Below are 27,094 nucleotides of genomic sequence, written 5' to 3'. Positions count from 1 at the left end.
CTCCATAGTGTGTAAGGCGGAAGCAGCTTCCCTGTAAGCTGTATAGGCTCTGCCAGTAGACTAGACAATAGACTAGACAAATGCCTACAGGCCCGGGAAGGAAGCAACGGGTCTCCCAGCCAAGAGGATGCAGACTTAGGACACAACTGCGAAAACCACCTTAGCATGTTTAATGCACAGACACATGAGGCAGCAATCATGACCATCACCCAGCGCCAGGTAACGACCGCATCCAGAAATGCACAGGTGCAACGGCACCCTTACAAGGAAAATCCATCGTCTTTAAAGACACACCCATGCACACACATACGTCTATATGAAGGACGTTTATTCATCTAAGATTAATCTTTATTTAAATTTTCCAGTTTTGTCATTTATATTCATTTGGTTTCAGTTTATAATAGCCACCCAAAACAAACAATATTCATAAATTTTTTTATTGTTAGGTTTGCATACGTTTACATGTACAACTCATCTTTATATACATTGTTACTGATTTGGAGTGCACATGAATTAGTTACTTTGTATCTGTTACTTACATTTGTTTCTATTTTGAGTTTGAGTTTACCAGTGACATGTGGCGATGATCTTTAGACATGGTCTGCTGCAGCCGCATCCTGTTGTGACGAAAATTAGAGTAGGAAAAGTTTGTTTTTCTTTATTTTTCTATTTGGTTTGATTTTGATTTATTTAATGTTATATCTTTAATGTGAAGTTTCATTGGTTTCCCTCTTAATTTGTAATGGGCCCACCTATCCTTTATATCCTATATATATATATATACAGACTGAAAGGGAACAGTTGGATACGTAACTACAGGAGGGTTTTTTACTATGTAAAAATGTGTATGCACACAATAAGTACACTCTATTAAATTATTAATTTAAAAGTAAGTACATACTAGATAAATACTTAATATAACATGGCTCACAACAGTAAATTCTGGGTAGATTCCTTACAAATTGCAGTCTGTTTCTAATTACAAATTACATTATGAAAATTGTAGTTAAAAATGTAATCTAGATTACTCATTTCAAGAAATGTATTGACTACTTTTTGATTACTTTTACATTCATTTTCACCAGGGACAACCGTGAATGTTGAATGCAAATGGATTTGACTGACTGGTTTGGTAATCTCTGCATCACATGAACAAACATTACTAAACATGAAAATAGCAATGACAAGGTAAAAGTCTTCCAGATTTTAAATAGTTTTGTCATTTATACAGGGTTCCCACGGGTCCTTGAAATCCTTGGAAGTTAGTAAATCTGAAAAAATAAAATGTCAAGGCCCTGGAATGTTTTTGAAAATAAACACACATTGATGCAGGTCCTTGAAAGTGCTTGAATTTATTTTGTGCAAGAAGTTTTCTGGAAAAACTTCTAAACTGTCAATGGGTTGATTTTTCCCTGTGGGTTAAAGGTTTGAAATGCTTAATTACATTTGACTAAAATGCTTGTATTGAAACATTTTGCATTCTGCCTGTGATACAACTGTGCTAGATGTTAAGTTTTTTAGCTGTGTTTATGATCAATATGCAAAACAGTGACTGTAAAATATGTATTTTAGGTATGAAAATTACATTTTCAGTTTTAATATTTGGGATATTGTCATTTCACTACTTTAACCACCAATCAACCACACCCCAGCCCCACGCCCTGCCCACACCCACTGTCCTCTTTTTTGGAAAACTAAAATATGTTCAACCTACATGACATTAATTCGTGCACAAAACTACTAGGACGGTACTGTTTCACAGAAACACCCAGAAATTAATGTTGAATTGCATTGCATGTTTAGATAATGTAAACCCATGAGGCAAGAAAAACATAAAAGCATATTCATATATCTTTAAACTTCTGGTTACATGAAATTTAAAAAAAATAAAAATAAAAATAATTTTTTTGCATAGGTGTGTTTGACATATGAGTCCTTGAATTTGAAATGGATCAAGGTATGGGAACCCTGTTTATACATAAGTAGCATTTAGTAAATTGCGTAACCATTTGTCTCAATTGTGGTATAATTGACTGAGAGGTGCTTTTGTCCCCAAATTCAGAAGCATAGCTCGCAAAGAAATTGACATTATATTTACATAGCCATTCTATACAGTGAATATTCAAAGCTAAATAATATGACAGTATATATTTTTGAAAGAATTTTTTTAAGGAAAAATAGGAAGAATCAACTGTATGAATAACTGATGTAATGCATAAAAAGTAACTGTAATCTGATTATACACATTTTAAAATGTAATCCAATTACAAGTACTTAATTTTTTGTTACACATTATTATAAGCTGTCCTTATTACTGTGTAATTATGAATTTAAGTACTGAGTAAGATTAATTAACTACATGTACTGACTATATGGTTAGTATAATGTCAGGATCCTGCCCTGACAGTCCTGTCCATCTTGTCTCTGTTCCATGTTTCTTTGTTTGTTTTGTGTCTAAGCACATGGTTCTGTCTTTGTTCGTGTCTGCCACGTGCTCCCTTTGTCCCACCTCCTTGTTACCCCTGGTCACGCCCCCTTGTTTAGCCCTTGTCTGCTTGATTGTTTTCACCTGATCCTCATGTGTACTGCTCTATATATCGGGTTCTCTTTCCTTGTGTCTCTGCTGGTTCGTTTTTGGTGTTTACCTGATTCTTGGGCCAGAATTTATCCTTTTGATATTGCTCAAGTTGTTTTTGATCTCTTGTCTAGTTATTCTATATCCTCGGTTCCTTTTTGGCCTTTTAGTTCTATCTAGTTCTTGTTTTTTGATTGTGCACATCCTATTCTAGTTTTTGTTTTTTTCTTTTTGATTTAGGGTTTCATTTACTCAGTTTGAGAGTGCAGTTCCTTTTTGGATTCTGGCTTTTTGTTTTTAAACTCTGATTTATTTCTTTGGATAATTTTGATTTATTTTGCCTTTTGTTCACTTTGTTTTTAATTATCTGTGTCATTTTGAGTCTAGTCTTGTTTTTGTGTATTGTCCTGTCTTGCCCCCACTCAGATTTCCTGGCCACTGAACCCCACTGCCTGGAAGCAGCTCACCTCTCTCACATGTCAAGTCTCGTGAGTCTCTACCTGGCGACTAGACTGGTGACATTTGAGTTTCACTTGAAGCTACGGGTTTCCTGTGTCTGCCTGGCCCTTCCTCTGGAGCTGCCTCCTCTGTGCTCGAGCCCGTGGTCATCTCGTACGATCTCTGTGGTCATCCCTCCTGCCCGTATTGTTGTCTGCCCTGCCCATCTGTTTGAACCATTTCACTGCAAATTCTCCCAGCTGTTCCAGTCTACGTTTTGTTAATAAAATACCCTTGTCTGCTCATTCTGCATTTGGGTCCCATTTCTTGCAGATCCCTGACATATAAAGGTTACCTGCATGTAATTATGCATAATTTAGTGTTACTACAATAGTAAGTATACATGATGTAACATGTTTAACAAGGACACCTTAAAATAAAGTTTTACCAATTTTTGTAATCTGATTTTGTAATACAGAATTTATGAAAACAGTTACTACCCAAAAAGTAAAGTTTAGCATGATTATAAAGTATTTGACTTTTGTTAATGTTATAACCCACCAAATATATCCTGTCCTGGATGCTGATTGGTCAATCCAAAACCAGATCAGATATTGGATCTACACTGGCCTCTAATTATTCAGTGTTATTTTACTTATAAAGTGACACTTTGTGAAGGACTGTGTTATCGATTTGACTGAAATTATATTGTCGGATGAGAAGAAAAACCTGAACTGAACTGAGCCGGATAATGACACTATTGTAGCGCAGCTGTAAAGAGTCTTTTTCAGAATTGATTACATACAGCTATATATGACTTGTCTATCTTTTGCTCTTAGAATTCCACTAAAATCTAATATTCACTAATATTTAGAATGTTTCTTCTTTTTCAAATGTTTGATAAATGATAGTGTGTTGGGAAAATCCTCACTTTGTTATTGCATAACATGCTGCATATTCAATTGCTTCATTTCTGTAATAAAGACCTACCTTAACGTTAGCAGCAGGATGCAGTCATGAGGGCCATCAATGGAAAATGAGACGCATGGTATCAGCTATGATAAATCCTTAACCAGCACTACGGTTTTGTTGACTAAAAGGAAACATTTCTCTATAAACTGAAAATAAGTGAAACTTACATGTGTAAATATAGGTCGGCCCACGGTTTTTTTTTTAATAGGCCATATCGCGTTTCTCATTAGATAGTCAGGACAAGCCTGTGTGGGTGCTGGAAACTCTTCACCATGCAACTTAGAGTCATGCTTCTTAGTGTCTGCATATTTTGCGGTTATAAATGTTAGGTTTTGATGCTCGCAGAAATTTCTGAGAGAAAGACGTTTTCATTTTCTCCAATTCTCGGTTTACAACACAGTATACATAACTCCATCAACACTCCTACTCACAACTGCCAACACAAGCAGCCACATATAATGTTATCTTTGTGGTTGTGCTCATATGAACCTTCACACATAAGTAAACAAAATAAAACACTCTCTGGCGTTTAGGAGTGTGTGTAAAGTGCATCTGCTGCTTTTAGTGTTAAATCAGGATGCTTGTGTTTAAAAATGAAAAGCTACGCCATATTTTTTTTTTTTTTTAACTCTGTTAATATTTTTCACAAATTGAATGAGACTTCATCTTGGCTATACATTCATATGTAATACAGAACTCATTCAATTACAATATTTACACACATAATCAGCAGACACAATTTACATAGCTGACTTACATTTTAAGATAAATAGTGTTAGGATACACAGAAGCATTTTAGTAGCACATAAGGAAATGATAACAAGAGAATGACAAAATCCAAACTTATCTCAACATTTTCTGAAGAAAACGTGAGTGGTGTCTGTGAATGCAAAACTCGCTGCCACACTCTCAAGTCTCTGGTCTGGAAATGACTCAGGTCCCTCCATGAATGCAAGTCCTGAGGGTTTTTGGCCAGTTTTACCAAATCATAAGTCTTATTTTTAAATAAATGTATTGGCACATAAACTCCTCATAAGGCCCACAGTTGGAGGTATTATTCTTGTGTATACCACAGATGGAGCAAATATGAGAAATAATATGCGTGTGGTTGCAACATGGGCTTACTGGAAAAAACGTGCCTCTATATTTTTGCAAAACTCCACAAACGTACCTATGCATACACCTCGATGCAGTTTCCAGTTGCAATGAACACCAGTGTCAGTAAAACACCAACAACAACTTTCATTCCTTTTCACACAAATTAAGATTAAAGGGTCAGATTATATTTTTCACACAGTTTTACTAGTGATTCTATGACCTCAAAATACTTTGACTATAGTGCATGAATTGTAATCTGTGATGCATTTAAATCACAAACTGTAATAGCTCCATGGTTATGGGGTATGCCTCATAGTAAATTTGCTCAGTAGCGCACCCGGTACAGCATTGCACTTGCTCGGATACAAGTCTCGTGGCCCACAAATCCCGATAAAAGACCTAGAAGATTTGTAGTAGCAACATAAAATAGCAGGCTTGCTTCATGCATTTTTACCTCGTGTTTGCTTTAATTAACGTTATTGTTCTGAATAGCGGAAAAGCTTTGCACTGAAAAGGCGTGAACACAGTCATTTTTGCGACTGACCTTATTGCATATGCATTTCTAGGAGTTTACCTTTCAGGAGATGAGAGTATTTAAATGAATCACGCAATATGATTTACTAAGCATTTGCATAATTATTTATATTCTGTGTACTTTAATACATGCATTGTCAATAAATCACCTGCAGAACTTTCCACTCCAATCTGCGCTTTTATGGGATTACGCTCTCATGCAAATTTGCCCAGTTTAGTAAATCTGGCCCTTTATTACGGAAAACGTGTAATGTAATGGATTATGTCACTATAGTTATAACTACAATTTTTTTTTTCATGCAATTTATAATCAGTTAATAATCTACCCAGCACTGCAAATGCTGTAGAGCTTTAACCTTTTAGTGCCACCCACCAGATTGCCGCGATACACATACAATAACCAACTCAATAAATCGTTGCCAAATTGACGTTAATCTGTTTTAGGTTGAATTGAACGTCCTTTTAGCACCACCATTTCAATTGGAAAGTGATGCAAAATGTGAAACAAAGCAACGTGTTATATTTTTGCAGACAAGACACGTTTTTTTCCAATGAGCCTGGGTTGTGTAATACTGTACAAATATATTGCCTCGGGGTTGCTTTATGGGGGCTTCTGTGGTTAGCACCTCACTATGACTCAGTGTTAAACTCAAAAGTGGCACGTTTACAGTATCAGTATGAACTCGTTAACAGTGAGAAGATTACTTACAGTATGTGGCAGATTGTGATCATGTGACTATTATCAAAAATCATGAAAGGTTTCTACACACTCTCTATAAAACTCCCAAATAGTATATATTAGGTTTACATGAGCAAATATTAAAACAGACTAACTTTAGTGGACATGGTTTTATGACTATCACTTAATAGCAGGTACTTGCTGTTTATTTCTCATCCGCCCACTCGGTGGCTGTTTTTGCTGAGGGAAAATGATGGCAGCATATTCCACTCCGTCCTGGTCCTTTGATGTCGCCTCGGCAGGTTTTACTTTGTCATTTCTTTCAGGTCTATTTTGAAAGTCTAACTCTCCATACTCCACACAGCTGACAAACACAGCACCGGATGTCCCACACTGCCCCTGCTAACAGCCCAGGATGATACACACAAAACGTGAAGAAAACAAAGCTGAAATGTAATAAGTTTAATTAATGTCATAAAGAGGCCATCACATACCGGTTGCGTCGATCTGTTGCTGTGAACTGGTGGGTTTTCTGCATCTGAGAAGCCGTACAGTTACAATCAGCATACTTTTTTTTATCAAACGCATAAAAAAACAAATTCTACATCTTTGTCATGAAGGTGTGTGGGGGACTTCTTGCTATTTTAGTGATCTGCACATTAACTTATTTTAACTGTAATATTTGTTTTTTCGTTTTCAGACATTTTGACTATATTTTCCCCTTTATATTAGATTTAATTTGTAACATAATGTTTTTTTTTTAATACTGTGTATTAAATGTGTCTTCTACCATATTTATTTTACCTTTTAAAAGCACTATCTATCTTAAACTGACTACTCCGAAAACCATTTTATCTTATGTTTTACAGTATCGAACGATTGTTAAATGTCAACCCTCTGGTTTTAGAAAGCTACTGGAAATAAGGAAAGTGGACATTTGTCGAAATCTAAAAAGCATATATTTTAACGCTTTTCAGCACAAGGCTTGTAAATATGAATCTGTAAATATTCAACCCTGTAACTTTTCTGAAAGCATAATTATATTCTACCACTCAAAAGTTTAAAAGCTCATAAGATTTTTAAGTGTTTTTAAAAAAAGAAGTCTCTTCTGCTCATCAAGGCTGCATTTATTTGATCAAAAACACAGTAAAAACAGTAATGTTGTGAAATATTATTGCAATTTAAAATAACTGCTTTCTCTGGGACTATATTTTAAGATGTTATTTATTCCTGTGACCAAAGCTGAATTTTTAATCTTCAGTGTCACATGATCCTTCAGAAATGACACTAATATGCAGCTCATGAAACATTTTAATTATTTGTTTTTCCTGCTTCGTATTTTTGTGGCAACTATTATAACTTTTATTTTCCGGACTCTGGTTTAAAATTGGTTTAAAAGAGCAGAAATTATTTGGAATAGTCAATTATGATCAACTGAATGCATCCTTTCTGAATAAAAGTACTGATTCCTTTCTAAAAACATCTCACTAATCCCAAACTTTTGAACAGTGGTGTATAATGATAAAAGTTCTGAATTTAGCATAAGGTGACACCGTACTGTAGAATTCAATACTCCTTAAATACATTACAAAATCTTACAAAAAAAAAAACCTCTGTAATATCAACCTATCAAACTTTAAAATCAAATAAAATATAAGAAATTGGATTCAAAACAATGCACAAATACATCATGACCTACCTGGTTTTCTTGGATGGGTCCTAAAAAGCCAGCACAATATGCCCACAAAAAGACCTAGAAATATTATGACTGCTGCACTGAAGAAAATTAAAAATGTTTTTTGTTCTGATAGCTCCAGTGTTGGTGAACTATTCACTACATTTTCACGCACAGCTCTGGTTGTAGTTTCTGAAAGAAAAATCAATTCGTTTTTAAAATGGTACGCAACACTTTTTAAATTGTATTAATATTACTATAAACAAAACATCCATTTTACTCATGCAAACCAACAATTACAGCACATTTGATACATTATTTGATATATTATGATTATTTCACTCCAATAAAAAAATTAAATAAAAAAACATTTTGTTTTCTGTATAACACTGAGGTTTAATGAGAAAACGTACCTGTTGTTGTGTAGCCTAATATGGCTTTAATATGAATGATATTGCTCTCAACAAGAGGGATAGCACCATCAAAATACACTACAACATGATATTTTCCTTCATCTTCCAGCGTCAGATTTGTGATGTGTAGTATAACAGTACTGTTTTCCACATGATGGAGTGCAAACTTTTCTTTACAAGGGCTGTTATGTTTGAAACTTCCTATCTTTATCCCGTCTTTGTACAGAGCAAGATTATCAATGATTTTGTTGATAACAGGGTCTTGTAAAGTGAATTTAACAGTGATGTTTTCTTCCAATGTGCCATTGACTTCATGCGCTGACTCCACTGAAATAAAAACAACACTTGGTCACTTCAACAGAAAGCTTGTAGGAGACAGTTTAATGGCAGGTTCATCAATGAACTCATCTTTTTAATTTTTGGCATTTTTGGTAGCCAAGATTTCAACCTTTGTGTCTATAAAGAGCATAAAAATTCTCCTTACATCATGAACACTGCAATCTCAAACAGTCTGTGTCATGATGTTTCTTTTTAACGTTAAATAAATCTACTCGCTGTCATCTCATTGATGGTATGACACAAGTATAAAGTCTTCAAAGGAAGAAAGGGCTGTTGTTTTGCAGATCTCGCTCACATTTTCCGTGAGTCAAAGGAAATTTCTTGGTACTTTAATTCTCTGTTGGCTTTTTTGTACAATATTACAAATCCTTTCAATAAAAGTGGCTCAAAAAAGTTTTGAACACTTAAAAACGCTTAAAAGCACAAGTGTAAAGTCATAATTATTCATCAGATTAATGGTTCAAAATGAAGACATTTGATATGCGATGCAATAAAATGCATTCATTTTTAAGCCTCTGCTCCAACTTGAGTGCACAAAAGCGTTCAGATTTGTTATTTCGTCCCTTCATTTTGAGAAACATTTGGCAAAGTTGAAGTGAAAATACCGTACAAATCAACAGCCAGGAACGAAAACTCAACAGAGAGTAAAGACAAAACCCCAAAACAATCGTGACCTCTTTTACTCACCCTTCAGAATCGAGAACAACATGAGTGAGAAAAGTAAAAGTTTGTTCTTGAGGTCACGCTTCATGCTGCAGAAGGAACGGAGCGAGTGAACGCAGGCAGCCACCGGAGATGCAAACGTCTTCCCGTTTCTGCTGATTTATGCTTTGCACTTACACGCTGTTTAGAAGAAAACCTACGACTTTCAGGGGGAGGTACAGACAGGAACTGAACCTCAATACACTTGAAGAAGCAGTTTTTTTCTCCATTTGTTCACTTTCATATCTCTAGAAACCAAAAAGTAGATATTAGTAGCCATTCCAAATAAATAAATGCAAATGATACAATAACAGAATCTAAAAAGATGTATTTTTATAACCTAATAAACTGCAGTTTTAAAAAAGGTGATCTGTAGCATATTTGTGATTTGACTGTGGATTATACATTATTTTGTTGTTGGTTGTCAAATCGTTTAATCTCTCAACACATGCTCACACAATCTCACCACAAGACCACCGACAGACCACCTCGAGTTTCACAATCCCACAAGAGGAAGTGTTTGGGTGGCTTTATAGCAGATGTGTGCATGTGGAAACCAATGGCATGAAATTATAAAGTTTAACACATCTTCAAACTAAATAAAAACTACCCAAACACAACATTTATGATAAATTCCCTCGCTCTAAGATATAACCGTTGAACTTTTCAGATAAAATGGGCCTATATCACCATAAAGGTTACTGTTTTACTAATTTATGTTCTCTAGACTCGATATTCATTTATTTAGGCTATTTCTACTTTGTATAAACGTGTTTTTACATCTGATTCAAGTGATAACCAAGTGTTAATTTACATCTGTTCTTGAGAACGCGCTGAGGACGTTTAAATCCGCTCCTCGTGATCTGAAGCGGACGCAGCCGTGACGCCATGACGTCAGACCGTTCCCCGGATGAAACTGAGTTGTTATGACAACCACGGTACAGCAGTAAAGCGAAAGTACCGTTGCGTGCATTAAACGTTTGAAGCGTTTCACTCATGGACGCGGGAGCGAACACGTACCTCATTAGACCGAATTATAAAGACAAGTAAGACGACCTTCTCCTTGTTCAAGCGTTTAACGAATAACTTAGCCGGCTGAAATAGCAGCAAGCTAAGCTTAAGGCTGGACTAGTGCTTCTAAACTGCGTTTGTGAAGAAGTGTTTAGGTGAACGTCTGCTGAACTTCATGTAAGTACCGTCTGCGTTCATCTTCCGCTGTAGGTTCAAGGCAGGAGCGGTGAGAGAGTGCGTCAGAGAGATCCTGAGGGAGCAGCTGTATGGAGTGCAGTACAATCCCGATGAGGTTCCCACATTAACCACATCTTTAGCGGACTCCATTAAAAACAAGCTGCGAGGTGAGAGGCGATCTCTATCTATCTATCTATCTATCTATCTATCTATCTATCTATCTATCTGTCTATCTGTCTATCTATGTCTGTCTGTCCATCTGTCTGTCTATCTCTCTGTCTGTCTCTATCTGTCTGTCTGTCTGTCTATCTATCTGTCGGAATATTTATCTGTCTGTCTGTCTATCTGTCTGTCTGTCTGTCTCTCTGTCTGTATCTGTTTGTCTGTCTCTATCTGTCTGTCTGTCTGTCTCTCTGTCCGTCCGTCCGTCTGTCTATCTGTCTATCTATCTAGTAAAAAAAATAAAGTAAAAAAATATTGTAGACTTTATGAATATTTGATATGTGAAATTATTTTAGATACAAAAGCAAGGTTTTGAAAGTGTTAAAAGTTATGAGAATTTATAAAGCCAGGAAATGATTCGATAAGTTCAATCAGCATGATTTTGGTTAACACCCTACAAGTGTATACAGTCAAACTAAAATTTATTCAGGCACCTTCAACATTTCTCATTATTATTCGACATTATTTTTATTCAGTTTATGGGCTACAGCCAAAGTCTGCTTTATTGTCAGTTCTTTCACATGTACAGCACATGCATACAGAGAATCAAGATCGTGTTACTCTCAGACCCTTGATGAATGCAGATAAAACTAAACACTAGCAGTAGACATAATACAGATAAATACAGTTTAATAACATATAAAATACAACCTATACCATATACAAATAAAGAAAAAAAAAGAAATAGAGAAAGTGGCATAAGGCACATAGAAATAGGTGATAAAATATGAGAAGAACTCAGAGTTAAACTGCAATGGAAATCATCATCAATCATCCCAAAATGATTCAGACAACTGTTAGTATGACAGTATTTAGACAACTGCCAATACTTTGTTTGGCCACCCTTCTGGCCCGTTCACACCAAGCACAATAACTATAAAGATACAGATCTAAAAACCGTTCTCAATATTAAAGAAAAGCAGAGTCCACACCACAACTGTAACGATTAAGGCACAGAGAAACCATATCACTGAATTCACTTTCAAAACTATTTTTTTTCCCAGTTGATAAATGATACAAACATTAACACCCAATCAGAATCCATCCTGCTACAACGAGCTGGAGAATATAAAGCAGCAGACGAGCGTGCGCTTACGGACGAAGCTAAGATCTCGTTCTTGGGCCTCAGTCACAGCCTGTAGTCTCCAGAGCATGCTGTCAACCAGCTTCATGCAAACCTGAGGTTCAGTGTTTACACTGCAGCAGTTCTCAGTTCACTCTCTAAAGTCCTTCACAATGGAAAAGACTATTCCTCTAGGCATATCTAATCGTTTTCTATATTTCTGATTGAATTGCCCTCCAGTGAAGTATTTGAATACCTTTCTTCTCAAATCAGTCGATATTTCACTGGTTTGGGCCATCCCTCTGACTGTCTCACAAATGAATTTGGTTGAATAGCTGTTAGATGTTAAATTTAAGCACACAATTAGATACTAAGTGGGATAAGCCAATTACCAAGCGATGCTCAATTTTGTTCAGTATGTGGTGCAAAAAGGTTGCATTAGCAATTAAAGAAAGAAAGAAAGTAAAAAAAAAACAAAAACACTTAAGCAAACATTGGTCAGGTCAAAGTGTCTGAATAATTCTTGCTCCCATTTTTTTTAAAATCAACTTTACTGGTAGTCCACTGTATGAAGAATGTTTGGGTATGATATGTCACAGTTCAATTTATTTTGCTATCCTCACTAGTAAAACAAACATGGTTTTGGTTTTGATTGATGCTCGAGTGACTGGTTGTTGTATTTTCAGACATGGGCTTTGACAGATACAAGCTCATCGTGCAGGTGGTGGTTGGAGAGCAGCGCGGAGAAGGAGTCAAGTAAGCGCAATACTTCTTAGGAAAATGAATGAATTGTGTAATCAGGATGGTTTCAAACAGACCCCTAGCACTCGTGCAGTAGAGCCATGTTCACGTGCAAGACATGTCCTCAGACGTGACCTTTGGGTTGTTTTTTACTGATCTTTCTAGAACACCCACATCTAGTAAGATACAGTCTGACTCAGGATGTGAAACCAATATTGCAGGGCATCTGATACCCAGAGCTGTTTATACTTGCAGATCTGACTTGTCAAAATATTGAGCCACCACCACCACAAAAAAAACAACAGCTGCAGTGTAACAAATTGTGTGGTTAGTTATGTACGACTCACCTTTAGACACTATTCTTAATTGCACATTACATATTAAACTGAATTATATTTGAATTATTTAGTATTAATTATTTATAATAGTTATTCTGTAAAATAAAATACTCCCTGAATATGTTTTCACAGGATGGCTGCGCGCTGCTTCTGGGATGCAGATACAGACAGCTATGCTCAAGAAATATTTATGAATGTAAGTCGGGAGTTATTTTTTTTACATGAATGTGATTTTCATCGCTTACTTTGTGGTTTTATGCTCTCTTTCTAACAGGACAGCTTGTTCTGTGTGGCCGCTGTGTTTGGTGTGTATTATTACTGAAGACACACACACACACACACACAGACACAGGAGATGTGCTGAGGACCAGACATTCGCAGATGTGATATTTAATACCATCACAATTATTTTGTATAAATCACATCCATGTTTGATTGTCTGAATACCTCGCTGTATGATTGTTCCTACAGTGCAGTATATTGTCAAAGTTGTTATTTTCCTCTTAATAAATCTTTATATAAAATACATTTTGGTCACTATCATTCTGTATTAGTTGGTCAAGCATTTTAAATATAATATTTTCACTTTTTACACATATTAATGATACGATTGACCATGGTATTGTTTTGTATTTTATAGTCAACATTTTTTTAATCATATTATTTAATATCAATTATATGTGACCCTGGACCACAAAACCAGTCATATGTGCCTATTTTAATATAAACAAGCTTAAATAAATAAGCTTTCCATTGATGTGTGGTTTGTTATGATAGGACGATCGAGAAAATCGCTTTTAAAAAGATTTCCAAATGTAGCTTTTAACAATGCATATTACTAATCAAAACTGAAGATTTGATATATTTACAGTACGAAATTTACAAAATATATTCATGGAACATGATCTTTACCTAATTTGTCCTAATGATTTTTGGCATAAAATAAAAATGGACAATTTTGACTCATACAATGGCTATTGCTACAAATATACCTGTGCTCCTTATGACCCCTTATGTGTGTGAAGATATCAACCAGAGATGAAAACAGATCATACTCTCCCAAACTAAACCTCAAGCACAGCAGACTTTCTCACAATATGTGATTTGCGCTTAGCATTTTCGCTTTTGAGAACTAGCTTTAGGCAGAGGTGGGTAGTAACGAGTTACATTTACTTCGTTACATTTACTTGAGTAATTTTTTGGGGTAACGAATACTTTTCGGAGTATATTTAAAGATGGGTACTTTATACTCTTACTTGAGTAAATTTTTGGGGGAAAATCTGTACTTTTACTTCGTTACTGTGGGCGACGCTCCTCTCGTTACTTCATCTTAATGCAATAAACTAGCTTTAGGGTGAAAAAGCTTTGTATTATCATTTAATCTGCAGAAGAAAATGCCAAAGAAATGATTTCTGTCTTCCTCTGTGCCAAATTACAACTTGTGGTTTAATTCTCAGCCCATTTTCACATCAATTAATGATTTTGCAGAAATTTATATTTTGTGACAAATCCTGATTTCAGCTTCCTTTGCATATTTGCCTATAACTTATTTCTGTCCATAAAACCAAAACCTTGAGATTTTATTTTTTTATTTTGACAAGTGCATTAAACCTGCATATTTATTTATATATATATATAAAAAAAAAAGAATAATAACTACATTGTTTTTATTGATATTTTTTTAATTCAGTAACCCAGAATTAGGTAGCATTGAGCCTTTTATTATTATTATGTAATTTTTTTAAAGATGCAGCTAATTGTCAAAGTCAGTAAGCCATCACTAGAAATAAAATAAAAAAGAGACGCAATCCATAAATAAAATAATTTTAATTATATAAAATTAAAGTTTTATAAAATGTATATTTATTTTAGCCTGTCAAAGCCAGTAAGTAAAACATAACTAGAATTAAAATTAGAAAAGAGAAGCAGCCAAAAAAGAAAGAAAAAGAACCTAACCAATATATATATATATATATATAATAAAGAAATATGTTTGCTGTTTACTTTTGAAGGCTAGAGCTATTAAGATACGGTAGTAAGAGAGGATCATACATTCAGTGAACACAAATCACGGCTACCAATTTATTAGTGTGTAGAAAACAAAATTATTTCTCCTACAATTTTGTCTTGCTGAGATGATTTATGATATCTTACCGTGGTGACCGTGATTTGTTTGCTCCTCATAGCTTCCATAAATAAAGATTGTATCTATGATGGGAAAAAATTGCATCAAAAGCTTTGATCAGAGATCATGCTTAGATTAAAGGGACCCAGGCTTGTAGGAGTACAGGATATTTCTTTGTGGCTTTTAGCATCTCTTCAGTAAATTTCTTAGGGATAAAATTACCTATATATATATGTCTAGACTCTTCTTAGTGAACTGTGTCTTCATCCATCTATCTTCCCTTTAGATCCTGACTTTCGCCAAGGCCACTTTCATGCATTTCATAAAGAAGGAAGCTGCCAGCATGTTATTATGCATGTGTTTGTGTTACTGTAGATATCAGCAAACTGTGGTTGGCAGAGCAATGTATTTTATTTACAAAGCTTGTCACAAGAAGAGATAGCTGTATGTAATTTCAGTTCAGTTTCACAGGCAGAAAATAATACAATATTGGACATTAGACATTAAAAATAAAACTTTTCTGGTATATTAACGTTCCACGTAAACCGAGAATTGCTGAATAGTCATTCTTTTTTATACTCTAACTTGAACTGGATCTTGTAAATGGTCTCTAGTATATGGCTGGTTGTGATTGTAAAGGAAACATTTTCATTCTTGGCAATAATGCGCACTCATAAATCACGGACAGTAAGAAGAGGAATGTGCTTTAAGAAAGTAAACAGGGCCACTTTTGACCGTTTTGACTCACAAAACATATGAAACATATGGAAGGATCTGTGCTTTGCGTCCACATTTTCTTTATGTCAGGTGTGCATGGTTCATGTCTGCAGTATATGCCCTTAGCCTTTAGCATGAATTAGCCTTCTGTCTAATTAAAATGTAAATTGTTCTCTGTGTCTAATGCCAAATATGATATATTTTAGGTCATGCAGCTTCACAGCAAATACTCTGTTAATTATTTCATTCTGACATTAGGCCAGGAGTAGGCCTAACCTAGAATAGTTAATCATGGTTTAAAAAAGGACTTTCTGAAACACAGATTGAGCACAGATTCCTAACTCCTGGACTGTGGAGCCCTGAACTAAAATAAACCTGATTAATTGAAAACCATCAACCAGCAAATCCAATGAAAACAATAGCAGCTTAAAAAAAGATGGCTATTGGCAGATTGTTGAGCTTTATAAAATATGAAGTCAAGAAAATAACAACAACAACAACAACAAAAATTGTCAACAAAAGAGCTAATTCCATTTCCATCATTAGGACAATAATTAAGGAGTTCCAATCAACAAGAAATGTTACAAATCTGCCTACAGTATATTGGCTGTGTCTAAATTGTCTTCATGCAATGTGAGGAGGATAGCTTGAGTGGCCAAAAACTCTCCAAGGATCACAGCTGAACTTGTCGTGACCGTCCCAGTTCCCTGACCTGAACCCTGTGGAAAACTGGAGAGTGAGGAGAGAGTACCAACATAGAGCTGGGAATCTGAAGGGTCTGGAGAGATTCTGGATAAAGGAAAGGTCTCTGATCTCTTGTCAGGTGTTCTCCAAACTCATGAGGAATTATAGGACAGACTCACTGCTGATAATTGGCTAAAGGAGTTTGCAAAAAGTATTGAATAAAAGGGTGCCATTAATTGTGGCCAATAAGTATTACAGAGAAAAACTACATTTTCACAGGCTTCTTTGTTCATATATACAAAGGGTACCAATAATTTTGATGTAGAACAACTGAAAACACATGTTAATCTGAAGTTAATCCTACCTCCTAGTCAGTAGTCTAAATTTAGTCACTCCAAAAGTCTGTTAATCTAGTTTAAAGGGCCATTTTAGTCTAGGACTAGGCTTAATCTCTGTCTGGGAAACTGCCCCATAATGTCTCTGACTGTATATAGAAATGTTCACCAGTAGGTGGAATCAAGTGACTGTCTTTTAAATGTTATTCTTTCATTTAAGTGATTTTTCCAAAGCGCTAATTCATTCTAGGACCAAAATAAGTGTATTTCTGTCTTGAAAACTCTTGGAGAGTTTCGCATAGAAATGCACATGGCAGTGTTAACATGTTTTGTCTGGGCGGAATAGATCTGCTCCACTTCTGCAGATTAAGTTCTGAGACCAATACATCCACAACATGCTGCTGTGAGCATGTAAGAAATACTACTGCTGCAGGTTTAACATATATGAAATAAACCCCATGTATAATACAGGAAATCACCCCGTAGCAGATCAATACAGGTGGAGCTGGGGATGTGGAGGTTTTCTGAAGCATGCTGCAACTGCTACAGCAAGAACTATTTGTATGTTGAGTATTTGAATGTTGAGGAGTAAGCTTATTTGGCTACTGATGCTACATTCCGTGTGAATTATGATGTGATTATATCAGATTGAGTTTGAACCTATTGGCCTGCGCCATCTAGAGTTTCATGTCAGAACTTACTTATGAATGATTCATTGAATTATTCACTCATCACTTTGTGTAAAAACACATATTCTTTCAGTAAGTTCTAGTTCAAGTGCTGCATTGTTTTGAACTATTTGCATTGTCATAGAAGATAACGTAGCTGACAATACAAATGGCTTAATATGAACTTTTTGCTTATTAAACCTTTTTATAAAATCAATATCACACTTACAATCAGGCTTTTTCTTGAAGCTCATATAATAACATATTGCTTTATTAATTTGGCTATATTCATAATACATTTATTAATTTAACTATATTTTTATAGTCAATTTTTTTTTGTATTAGGTAATGCAGGATTTAATGTAAACAGTTGTAGTGTCATGACACCAATTTGACAATTACAGATTTTTATATTTATGTAATTCAAGATAGACTATAATTTGGGGCTCAGTCTTAGACAGATGTAAGCGATGAACAATGTCTTGAAATTAATTTTAGATACTGGCAGTGCAAGAACCTGAGTGGTTTTATAATGAGACAATTTCCAGTGGGTAAAAACAAGCTGATCTGCATCACTTGTTATGCACTCCCTGGAAAATATGCTGTTAAACCAACAAAGAAAGAGTTATCGTTGGGAAAAAAATGGGAGCATCACAGATTCAAACTAGTTTTTAACCAAGTGTTTGTATACAATTATCATTTAAGTTTAAATTTATGGTTTTGGATTTGTTGATTTTCTAAAGTTCATTTCAAGCACAATAAAATACAATAAATGGAGCAATTCCAAGAGGGTCCTCGTGCCCTGATGCCCAGGCCCTAATGAATGACAAGTTCATTTCTTACAAGCTGGTCTTATTTTCCTGGCATTCTGCCCTATCATAATCTTCTCCTTCAATAGTAACGGTGCCATTGCAGGGTGGGACATCACTCAAGGTGCTGCCTACAGTAACCCTCGTCATGCTCAGAGAGCGTTTCCTTGGGACAGGATGCCATTTGTGGTGACACATCACCTCTTTAAACATCTCTCTGAAGCGAGTGGACATGAGATTGTAGAGAATTGGATTAATGGCTGAGCTTAGATAGAAGAAGACCCCAGAGATGACATGGACGTATTCATAGATCTGGAAAATCTTCATGTGCTCACTGCTCTTCTGGTCCAGGAAACTCCACATGAGTCGATCGGTGTGGAACGGAGCCCAACAGATGCCAAACATGACCACTAGTACAACTGAAGAGAAAATACTGTGTTACATATACAATTTGGTCTTAAATTCTGTTTAACCAAAAATATTAAGTCATACATTTTTTTTAGTATGCTTTCTTAACATTACCCTATTGAATATTATTCTGCGTGCTGACACATAACATTTTATGTTAATAACAGCCAAATTGTATCTTGAAGGAAGGTGATTATTCAGTGCACAAAACATTTGAGATAAAGGGAAATGGTGGTGGAAAAAAAATTGGGGTGGGTTGAATCGGTTGAAATATTTTTCAAATGTTTCGCAATTCTCTGGCAAATGTTGTGCATTCCCTCACAAAACTTTTATGTTATCTTGCAAAGATATTTATTTAAACAGTTTGTGAAAAACCTTACATTACATTACTTCACACAGTAAATATGCACTATATTACAAAATGAAATATATTTTTATGTAGTTATTTAATGTGTTAGATTAATAAATAAATCAGTTTTTATGACAAACTTCCTATATGTCAACAATTGTATAGTTATATCATTAGAATGCAGAAATTGCAGTCTATTCAATGCATAAAACTCAATATGTGTTTCTAAACGACTCGAAGGGATGGAGCAGGTCACATAAGTTAAGAATACGCTTGCAGTGTAATATGATCTAAACCAGCCAAGGCACTGTTATACATGAGAATTCAGTTATTGGCCAGCTGGCCTACTTACACAACATTTTAGTGACCTGCTGGCGACGTGTTTTCTGCTGCTGACTGCGCACATTAGAGGAGCTGTCTTGTCCCAGACTGGCTTTTGCCTCTAGCACGTGCAACATCTTTTCGCGTTTTAGCTGCATGCCGATGAGCAAATACAGCACGCTGATGGTCAACATGGGCAGGAGGAAAAACAGCAGGGTGGTGATTTGGATGATCAGATTGTACATCCAGCGTGGCTTGACCAGCATGCAGGTGGCAGAAGTGGACAAGGCCCCTACTCCTTTCCCTTTGGGAAAAGGGAGGGTGAAGATACCATGGAGGCTGGTGTTGGGAATGGCGCACAAAACAGACACGCTCCACACACTCAGGATGACCCGCTTGGCATGGGTGCGTGTCACTACATATTTGGCCCTGAGTGGATGGACGACAGCTATGTAGCGCTCCACACTCAGTGCTGTTACATTCAAGATGGAGGCGAAGCAAACAGTCTCAAAGAGGAAGGTCTTAAAGTAGCAGCCACCTTTGCCGAAAAGGAACGGATAGTTACTCCACATTTCGTAGAGCTCCAAAGGCATTCCCAGAAGAAGCACCAGCAGGTCTGACACCGCCAAACTGAACAGGTAGAAGTTGGTGGGCGTCCTCATGACCTTGTTACGAGCAATAACGAAGCACGTAAGAATGTTTCCAACCGCTCCCACCAAGAAGATGAGCAGGTAGGTGATGCACACAGGCAGAAACACCGGGGAACGTCTAGGCCCCAGATATTTCTCCAGATACTCGTCTTGGTTGAGGCAAAACTCTTCCATTTCTGCCTCACTGAGGTTCAACACAACACTGCTGTTGCAGAGCAGATCTTGGATGCATCTTAATGCAGAGGAATCCGTTGACGAACAGTTGGGTTTGGCAATCATTCTGGACCTAGTGATGAAACATGAAAGGGTTGGAGACATCAGATGAGGAACATATTTGCTTGATGATGTTGACAAATGGAAAATTGAGAACCTGGATGTTTTTAAAACGTTGAGGGTTAGGAAGAAGACACATTGAAGAAATAATAAAGGACTGTGTGAATTAGAATTTTTTTTTTTTTAGGTTAAAATTTAAAAACATTTTCAGGCAAATATTTGGGGTGGGGGGGGGGGGGGGTAAGTTGATTTATTTCAACTTGTAAGTTGATTTATAGCTGTAGAGGCCAGCTGGTCACTGTTATTATTGCAGAATTCATTCCCTGAGGTGAATCTGACGAGGTAAATAAAACACACTTTTATAAAGAAAAGAGGAGAGATTAAATATACTTAACAGAATATGGTATGATATATGGTCTAGTAAAGCATAAATTGAGGTAGATTTTTATTTTGAAAAAAGAGCAATTTGTTCAGTAAACCCCTGTTTAATAAAAATACTTTTAGGGGAAGTAGTAGAGATGGTTACTGTCTTTGGCGAGTTGAAGGAATGAAATAGCAGGAGATACATTAGGTTTCAGCTTGCATGATTATATTAGCATGCTCATTTCCAAGCCAAAGTGGCTGCTATACAACCACTTTAATATTTTTTATTTTATTTTTCAAAGAAAGATGATGTTGGGATCGGCACACACAGTATATACTCTTGTGATTGATTATTATGCTTGTGGAAATGAAGTTAAAATTCAGAACTGTTAAAATTTATAATTTACAATAATTTATTTTACTTGTGCCTTAGTATGGTAGACAGCATACAGCCAAACAGTCAAAATAATTGTACTTCTCTAAAGCACAACAAAAGATTATTAAAACATAATGACTTCGATGCACTTTAAAATAAATTACATTTGAAGTACACTGCAAGTGCACATTTCGTACAATTAAGCAAACAATGATAAACACACACACACACACACACACACACACACACACACACACACACACACACACACACACACACACACACACACACACACACAAGAAATAGATTCACACATTCAAAATTTAATCATGGCAACAGGCTATATATACGTATGCAACTACATACAAAAAATAGTATTTATTAATGTTCTGTCCAGTTTTTTTCCCTAAGCATGTGCATGTATCAGGAGAAAACAATGTATACTTCGTTTTTTTAGCATGATCATGAGAGATCAACAAGTGTGTCAGACATTTAAACACCACATATGATCAGAAATAGCCCTGATTTTACATAGTTACTGAGAACTGATCAATCAGTCTGAAACCTAATTTAGACACATATTCCCTGGAGCATTTCATTAAGGAAACCTCCTAAATCGATTTTCATTCCAATCATGCTATTAATATCAGCTATGAAGCGATTGTCACATACACCAGATACACTATATCAACATCAACAAGAATCTTACCTTATAGTTTGGCACAATGGACAATCCACTATGTTAAAACATCAGTGAGATGAAAATTAAAGCTGAAGGTTCAGAAAGTTCTCCTCAGAAGTCCTGAGCTGATGTAAAAAATGCTATTCTAGTTTAAAAGACTGATAATAAGCCCATCACACGTGTTATAATGGGAGTGTTTCCTTGGTTATACAAAGAGACACAGTTATGCTCTCTCTCTCTCTCTCTCTCTCTTCACCCCTATTGTATGTCATGGCAAGTCTCGTTTAACCCTATGCAAGCATGAGCATCCCGGTTTTGTCCCTTTTTATCTTTCATCATACTCTAACAGTGATTTAGCACATGGTAATCAGATTTCATTTGTGCTGTTGTACTGTCAGCAGATCTGTGTTTAATTAAGATGGATTGCCTTCATTTGAATGAGGACCTTCATCACAATGCAGCACACCTCTGATTTCCACGATGATAATGATTATCAAAGATAATGAGCATCTGTCATTGTTTCCTTCATTCTTGTCTGTCTGTGACGTTATCAGTTTCAATGGCATTGATCAAATTCAAGAAAAATATGTAGCGGAAATACGATACTTCTTAATTAAAATAATCATAGTCATTTCCATTCACATTACGAACGTCAATGATGTCCCTTTATGATTCATTTACAGTGTAACAATGGGCCGTTCACACAGAATGCATTTCTATATTGCACTAAGCTGCTTTTTCATTTATTTATTTATTTATTTTTAATTAAAATATATTCCATGCGGACATTTGACATTCTAAAAATTCAGTGCTCAAGTTAGTTGTTAAACATATAAAAAAAAATGCATCTTGTCTCTTCTATCCCTGTGTATCGCATTGTTAAACACAAAAACACATTCTGTATAAATGCCCTCATACATTATCCAGATATTTATTATCTTATATTAATACACTTTTAAAAATAAAAGTTCTTTATTGGCATTGATGGCTCAAATGTCAAGTCAAGTCACCTTGTCAATTATATAGCGCTTTAAACAAAAATTGTGTCAAAGCAACTGAACAACGTTCATTAGGAAAACAGTGTGTCAATGAAAAAAACAAACAAACAAAAAAACAATTCCAGAAAAAGTCGAAAAAGTTTCCACAAGGTTCTTTTTTTTTAAAAGTACATTTGTATCTTAAAATGTTCTTCAACTAGGTTAATTTAAGAACGGTTCACTTTAAGGTTGTTTGGGGAACCAAAAATAGTTATTCTATGGCATCATTGCAAAACACCCTTTTAGAGCCTTAATTTTTAACAGTGTATAGCAAGAAGCAAGAATAAATTAAAATTGGTACCAACAGAAAGAGACAAGTTGAAATGTAAATGTCTTGCTGGAAGGAACACGGACTCATGGATAATCAAAATAGTCTTTAATAAATCCAAAAACACAGCGTATATCCAAACTGGGAACTGGAGAAGACACACGAACACAACATAGTAGACCCGACAAACACTGGACACTGGAAGGGGACTGAACAGACTCAAACTTAACTACACAACTTTGGGAACAAGGAGACACACTTGGAATCAAATGAATATCCAAACACACAGGGAGCTGGGTCAGGGAAGGCATATGAAGGGGAAAAACACACAGGTACAGTACATGTTTATAACCCTGACATATCGCCCCCTCCCGGAGGTCACATCCTCACGCCATAGAAACAACAGAAGGGGGGCACAGATGGGAACTGGAAGGAGGCTCAGGAGGACGATGGACACCCGGGAGGGGGACAGCAGACAGAGTCCAGGGAGGTGACAATGGAGGGAGGAGCCAGGGAGACAACAGGAAGGGCTTAGATCAGGAGGAGCCAAGCAGGACCCAGGCCACAGCCATAATGGTGACCCACGGTAGAGGTGACGGAGGAGTCCAAAGCAGAGACTGAGACCCAATGAGCCTCTAGAGTGCCCAGCAGAGTAGATGTTGCTGGCAAGTGAGGCGGAGGGATCCAGAAGGCCGCGGTGGAGCTGGAGCGACAAAGGGGTCAGGTGGAGCCGAAGGGATGAAGGAGCAGCCAGAGGAGTGGAGTCCCGAGACGCAGGATGGTCGATGCCAGACCAAGGCGAAGCCAGAGGGACGAGGGAGTCCGGTGGAGCCAGTGGACTGATGGGTCACAGTGGAGAGGAGGAAACTAGGAGCCAACGTAATGTAATGTAATGTAAATAATTATATATATATTTAGATTTTCACCAAGTAATTTCACAAGTTTTGCAATTAAAGGTGAGATGCAGAGCACTCTATTTTTGAAACGTCAAACGTTGCAAAAGGGACAAGAGCGCAAACACGTTTATGTAACCTACTGTAGAACATATTTACATAGAAAAGCAGCACACTGGAACGCAAAAATGCATTCTTTGTGAGTGGCCCCTAGACAATTACAAAGTTCTCTTTCCTTTCACTTGGAGATAATGCAAAGGTGTGAGAATCTGAAAGTGCCCCTGATAGCCTCTATTACCCATTTAGAGTATTCAAGATAAAGCATTAGCTGTAATCCTCCTGAACTAAAATGATGTTTTATGATCTGCACTGCATATTCACATAATAGTTCTGCTTTTTCTTGGAAGTTTCAACAAGATTTGAGGCAGAGTTGACCTGCCCTCCACCCATGTCTCTGAAACAGGTCTATTGAAATGACAGGATGTTGAGTGCTGCCATCCTCCTCTGGTGACAAAGACATGAAATTAGTTATAGTTCCTGACAGAACACTAAAATAACTTTAAAACTCAAAACTCAAACTGCATTAGCTGTGATGAAGGACAAAGACTTGAACTGCTAGAAACCATTAAAGGGATCATATGATTCAATTTAAAAAAATGTCCTTTCTCTTTGGAGTGTTACAAGCTCTTGGTGCATGAAGAAGATCTGTAAAGTTGCAAAGACTAAAGTCTCAAATGAGAGATGTTCTTTATCAAAGTTAAGACTCTGCCACGCCCCCCCCCCCAAATATTTGTGTAATGCCGCCCAAATGTTCATGCAAATAAAGAAGGCGTGGTTCATTAACCGTAGTTTGTGTTGAAGCAGTCTTGTCAGGGAGATGCTGTGTGTACAGTATCTAGGCGAAAGCAAAAGCACTTTATTTGGTCTTCCGAAAGTAGATGAATTTAGGGATCTTTAAGATTACTTACAACAGAACAGCAACGCATTTTATGGACGACGAGAGACAGAGCGAGAGAGAAATGCACACAGTCACACAGTAGAGTCAGCTGTCTTAACCGTCCGTGTCTTGTGTACTGCAAACACATACGAGCTTCATCACTGTGTCTGTCACAAGACTCTGTTCCTCTTTCGAGCTTGAACTGATGGTAAAACTAAGGACATTATTAACTGTCTTTACATTTATTTTGAACGATAAAGCTCGCGATTATCGAAAAGGGTGTTACGTTTCCTACGAGTGCTTGCGGATTCGACCAATCAAAATGCACTGGATCAGTTGGCCAATCAGAGGGCTACACTGCGCTTGTCAGACGCAGGGTCTTTGTAGAAAACGATGCATTTGAGAGAGGCGGGGCATAGAGGACCTACAATAATGTATAGTATTTGAAAAATAATGTGTTTTTTTAACATTAAAGCATGTCAACATATTCAGCTACACGAAATACACTAAATAATGATCTTAAAAAAGCATCATATGACCCCTTTAAAGATTCACAAAGAATCAACGCTCTAAAAAATGAAGGTTCCTTATTCATTACTAAATGGTTCCTTGAAGAACATGGAATCAATGGAATCTTTCCATTGCACAAAAGGCTTTATAGTGGGAAATATTCTTTAGATTATTAAGGGAAATGTTTCTTACAAGAACCATTCACTGAAAGGTTCTTTGGGAATACAAAATGGTTCTTCAATGGCATTGCGGTGAAAACCACCCTTTTGAAACCTTTATTTTTAAGCGTTACGTAATATAAAGAATTTTTTTTTTCCTGGCAGCAGAATTGAGTCCATAAACCGTCATGATCAAAGATGGCAGATTCATATCAAGTTGCATATAATTTCAGGATTGTCTCTGAAGTATTTCTCATGCTTACAGCATAGTGTGACCAAACCGAAGGTGTAGAAAAGTATTCAATAATTAGAAACAGATATGCACGTTGTTATGGAAACCACTGACTTTCAGAGGACTATGTGTCCAATGCAGGGTGTGGATGTGGCATAAATGCTTGAATAATGTTCAAAGCGGCTTCCCTGTAGACCGGTAAATTGCATTTCTAATTGACTGTGACCAGTGATAATTTTGTCTACTTTCAAGCAAGCTTGCTGAGCAGTCTCTAAAGCAACCTGAGCAGAAACACCTCATCTATTGACACGAGTGTTCATTGCATATTCTACTAAATGTTTAAAGGGTTAGTTCTCCAAATTCAGCATTGTTTACGCTTAGGGTGAAGCGTGCATATGCATTGTGATATTCTCCGAAATGGTGGAAAACAGTAACTTGGGGTAGAAGAGTCATTGAATAAAGTTGTTATTTTAGTTTTTATTGCGCACAAAAAGTATTCTTGTATAGCACAAGTTGATCTACTGATGTCACATGGACATTTTTACTGATGTCCTTACTATGGTTCCGGACCTAGAGACATTATAATTGCATTGCTGTCTACAGAGGGTGAGAAAGCTCTCAGATTTCATAAAAAAATATCTTAATTTGTGTTCCAAATATGAATGAAGGTCTTATGGGTTTGGAACGACATGAGGGTACGTAACTAATGACAGAATTGTCATTTTGGGGTGAACTAACCCTTTAAAACTATCTAACAAAAAATTCACATTTTGTGAATCCTTGGTACAGTGTCTTTTTGACATGTGGCTCTTTGAATGAGTGTTAGCAGTTGGGTTATCCTCTAGTCTGTCATATGTGATGGCAGTTTTTAGGTTAGTCCCAGTTTTAAAAATGCCTTTTGCCTGATAAATGGAGAGGCTTATTATTACCTTGTTTTTTTTTAGTCATGGGTCCGCAAGTAGCTGTAATCCTGCATGGTGAACGACCGTGTATTGCAGCACTGTACCATTACCCGTATTTAAAACTGGGACTAACCTAAAAACTGCCCAACAGCCAGCACACATGACAGACTGGAGAATAACCTAACTGTTAACACTCATTCAAAGAGCCACATGTCAAAAAGGGGCAGGTGATTCTGCAAACTAACAAATAATTGGCTATTCACAATTATAAGAATATAACTTATTATTATTATTATTTTATTTTATTTATTTTTAATAACAGGCTATTGTTTGTTTATATTCTCTAATTAATATACAGTGTTTGTGCAATGGTACTGATAATGAAGCAAAGTTAAAGGTAAATAATGAACAAAAGGCTGA

The 27,094-nt window shown here is 36.3% G+C and overlaps 3 protein-coding genes across 4 annotated transcripts; 1 reads left to right on the top strand and 2 right to left on the bottom strand.

The window, feature by feature from the left end:
• Positions 1-4,636: 4,636 nt before the first annotated feature.
• Positions 4,637-10,762, bottom strand: LOC132160134 (uncharacterized). Of its 2 annotated transcripts, none has more exons than XM_059569855.1 (6): positions 10,622-10,762; positions 9,411-9,673; positions 8,385-8,711; positions 7,996-8,163; positions 6,791-6,834; positions 4,637-6,698 (listed from the first exon to the last, which is right to left on the bottom strand). In XM_059569855.1, exons 2-6 carry the CDS (start codon positions 9,472-9,474, stop codon positions 6,477-6,479), a joined length of 825 nt encoding a protein of 274 aa, XP_059425838.1. In that variant the 5' UTR covers positions 9,475-9,673; positions 10,622-10,762; the 3' UTR covers positions 4,637-6,476. The 2 variants fall into 2 exon arrangements, with proteins under 2 accessions (XP_059425838.1, XP_059425839.1); XM_059569856.1 differs by having other exon boundaries at positions 4,637-6,695.
• Positions 10,314-13,503, top strand: dynlt2b (dynein light chain Tctex-type 2B). The gene is made up of 5 exons (XM_059569857.1): positions 10,314-10,471; positions 10,647-10,780; positions 12,585-12,654; positions 13,110-13,173; positions 13,252-13,503. The coding sequence occupies exons 1-5, from the start codon at positions 10,422-10,424 to the stop codon at positions 13,297-13,299; spliced, it is 366 nt and encodes a 121-aa protein (XP_059425840.1). The 5' UTR covers positions 10,314-10,421; the 3' UTR covers positions 13,300-13,503.
• Positions 13,504-18,032: 4,529 nt separating this feature from the next.
• Positions 18,033-21,943, bottom strand: nmur1a (neuromedin U receptor 1a). The gene is made up of 3 exons (XM_059568759.1): positions 21,765-21,943; positions 19,425-20,329; positions 18,033-18,734 (listed from the first exon to the last, which is right to left on the bottom strand). The coding sequence occupies exons 2-3, from the start codon at positions 20,320-20,322 to the stop codon at positions 18,346-18,348; spliced, it is 1,287 nt and encodes a 428-aa protein (XP_059424742.1). The 5' UTR covers positions 20,323-20,329; positions 21,765-21,943; the 3' UTR covers positions 18,033-18,345.
• Between the last annotated feature and the right edge of the window lie 5,151 nt (positions 21,944-27,094).

The sequence above is a fragment of the Carassius carassius genome, chromosome 16 (assembly GCF_963082965.1).
Source record: "Carassius carassius chromosome 16, fCarCar2.1, whole genome shotgun sequence".
Lineage (NCBI taxonomy): Eukaryota > Metazoa > Chordata > Actinopteri > Cypriniformes > Cyprinidae > Carassius > Carassius carassius.
The sequence above is the reverse complement of the archived record's forward strand: the minus strand, read 5'-3'. Positions and strand labels throughout refer to the sequence as shown.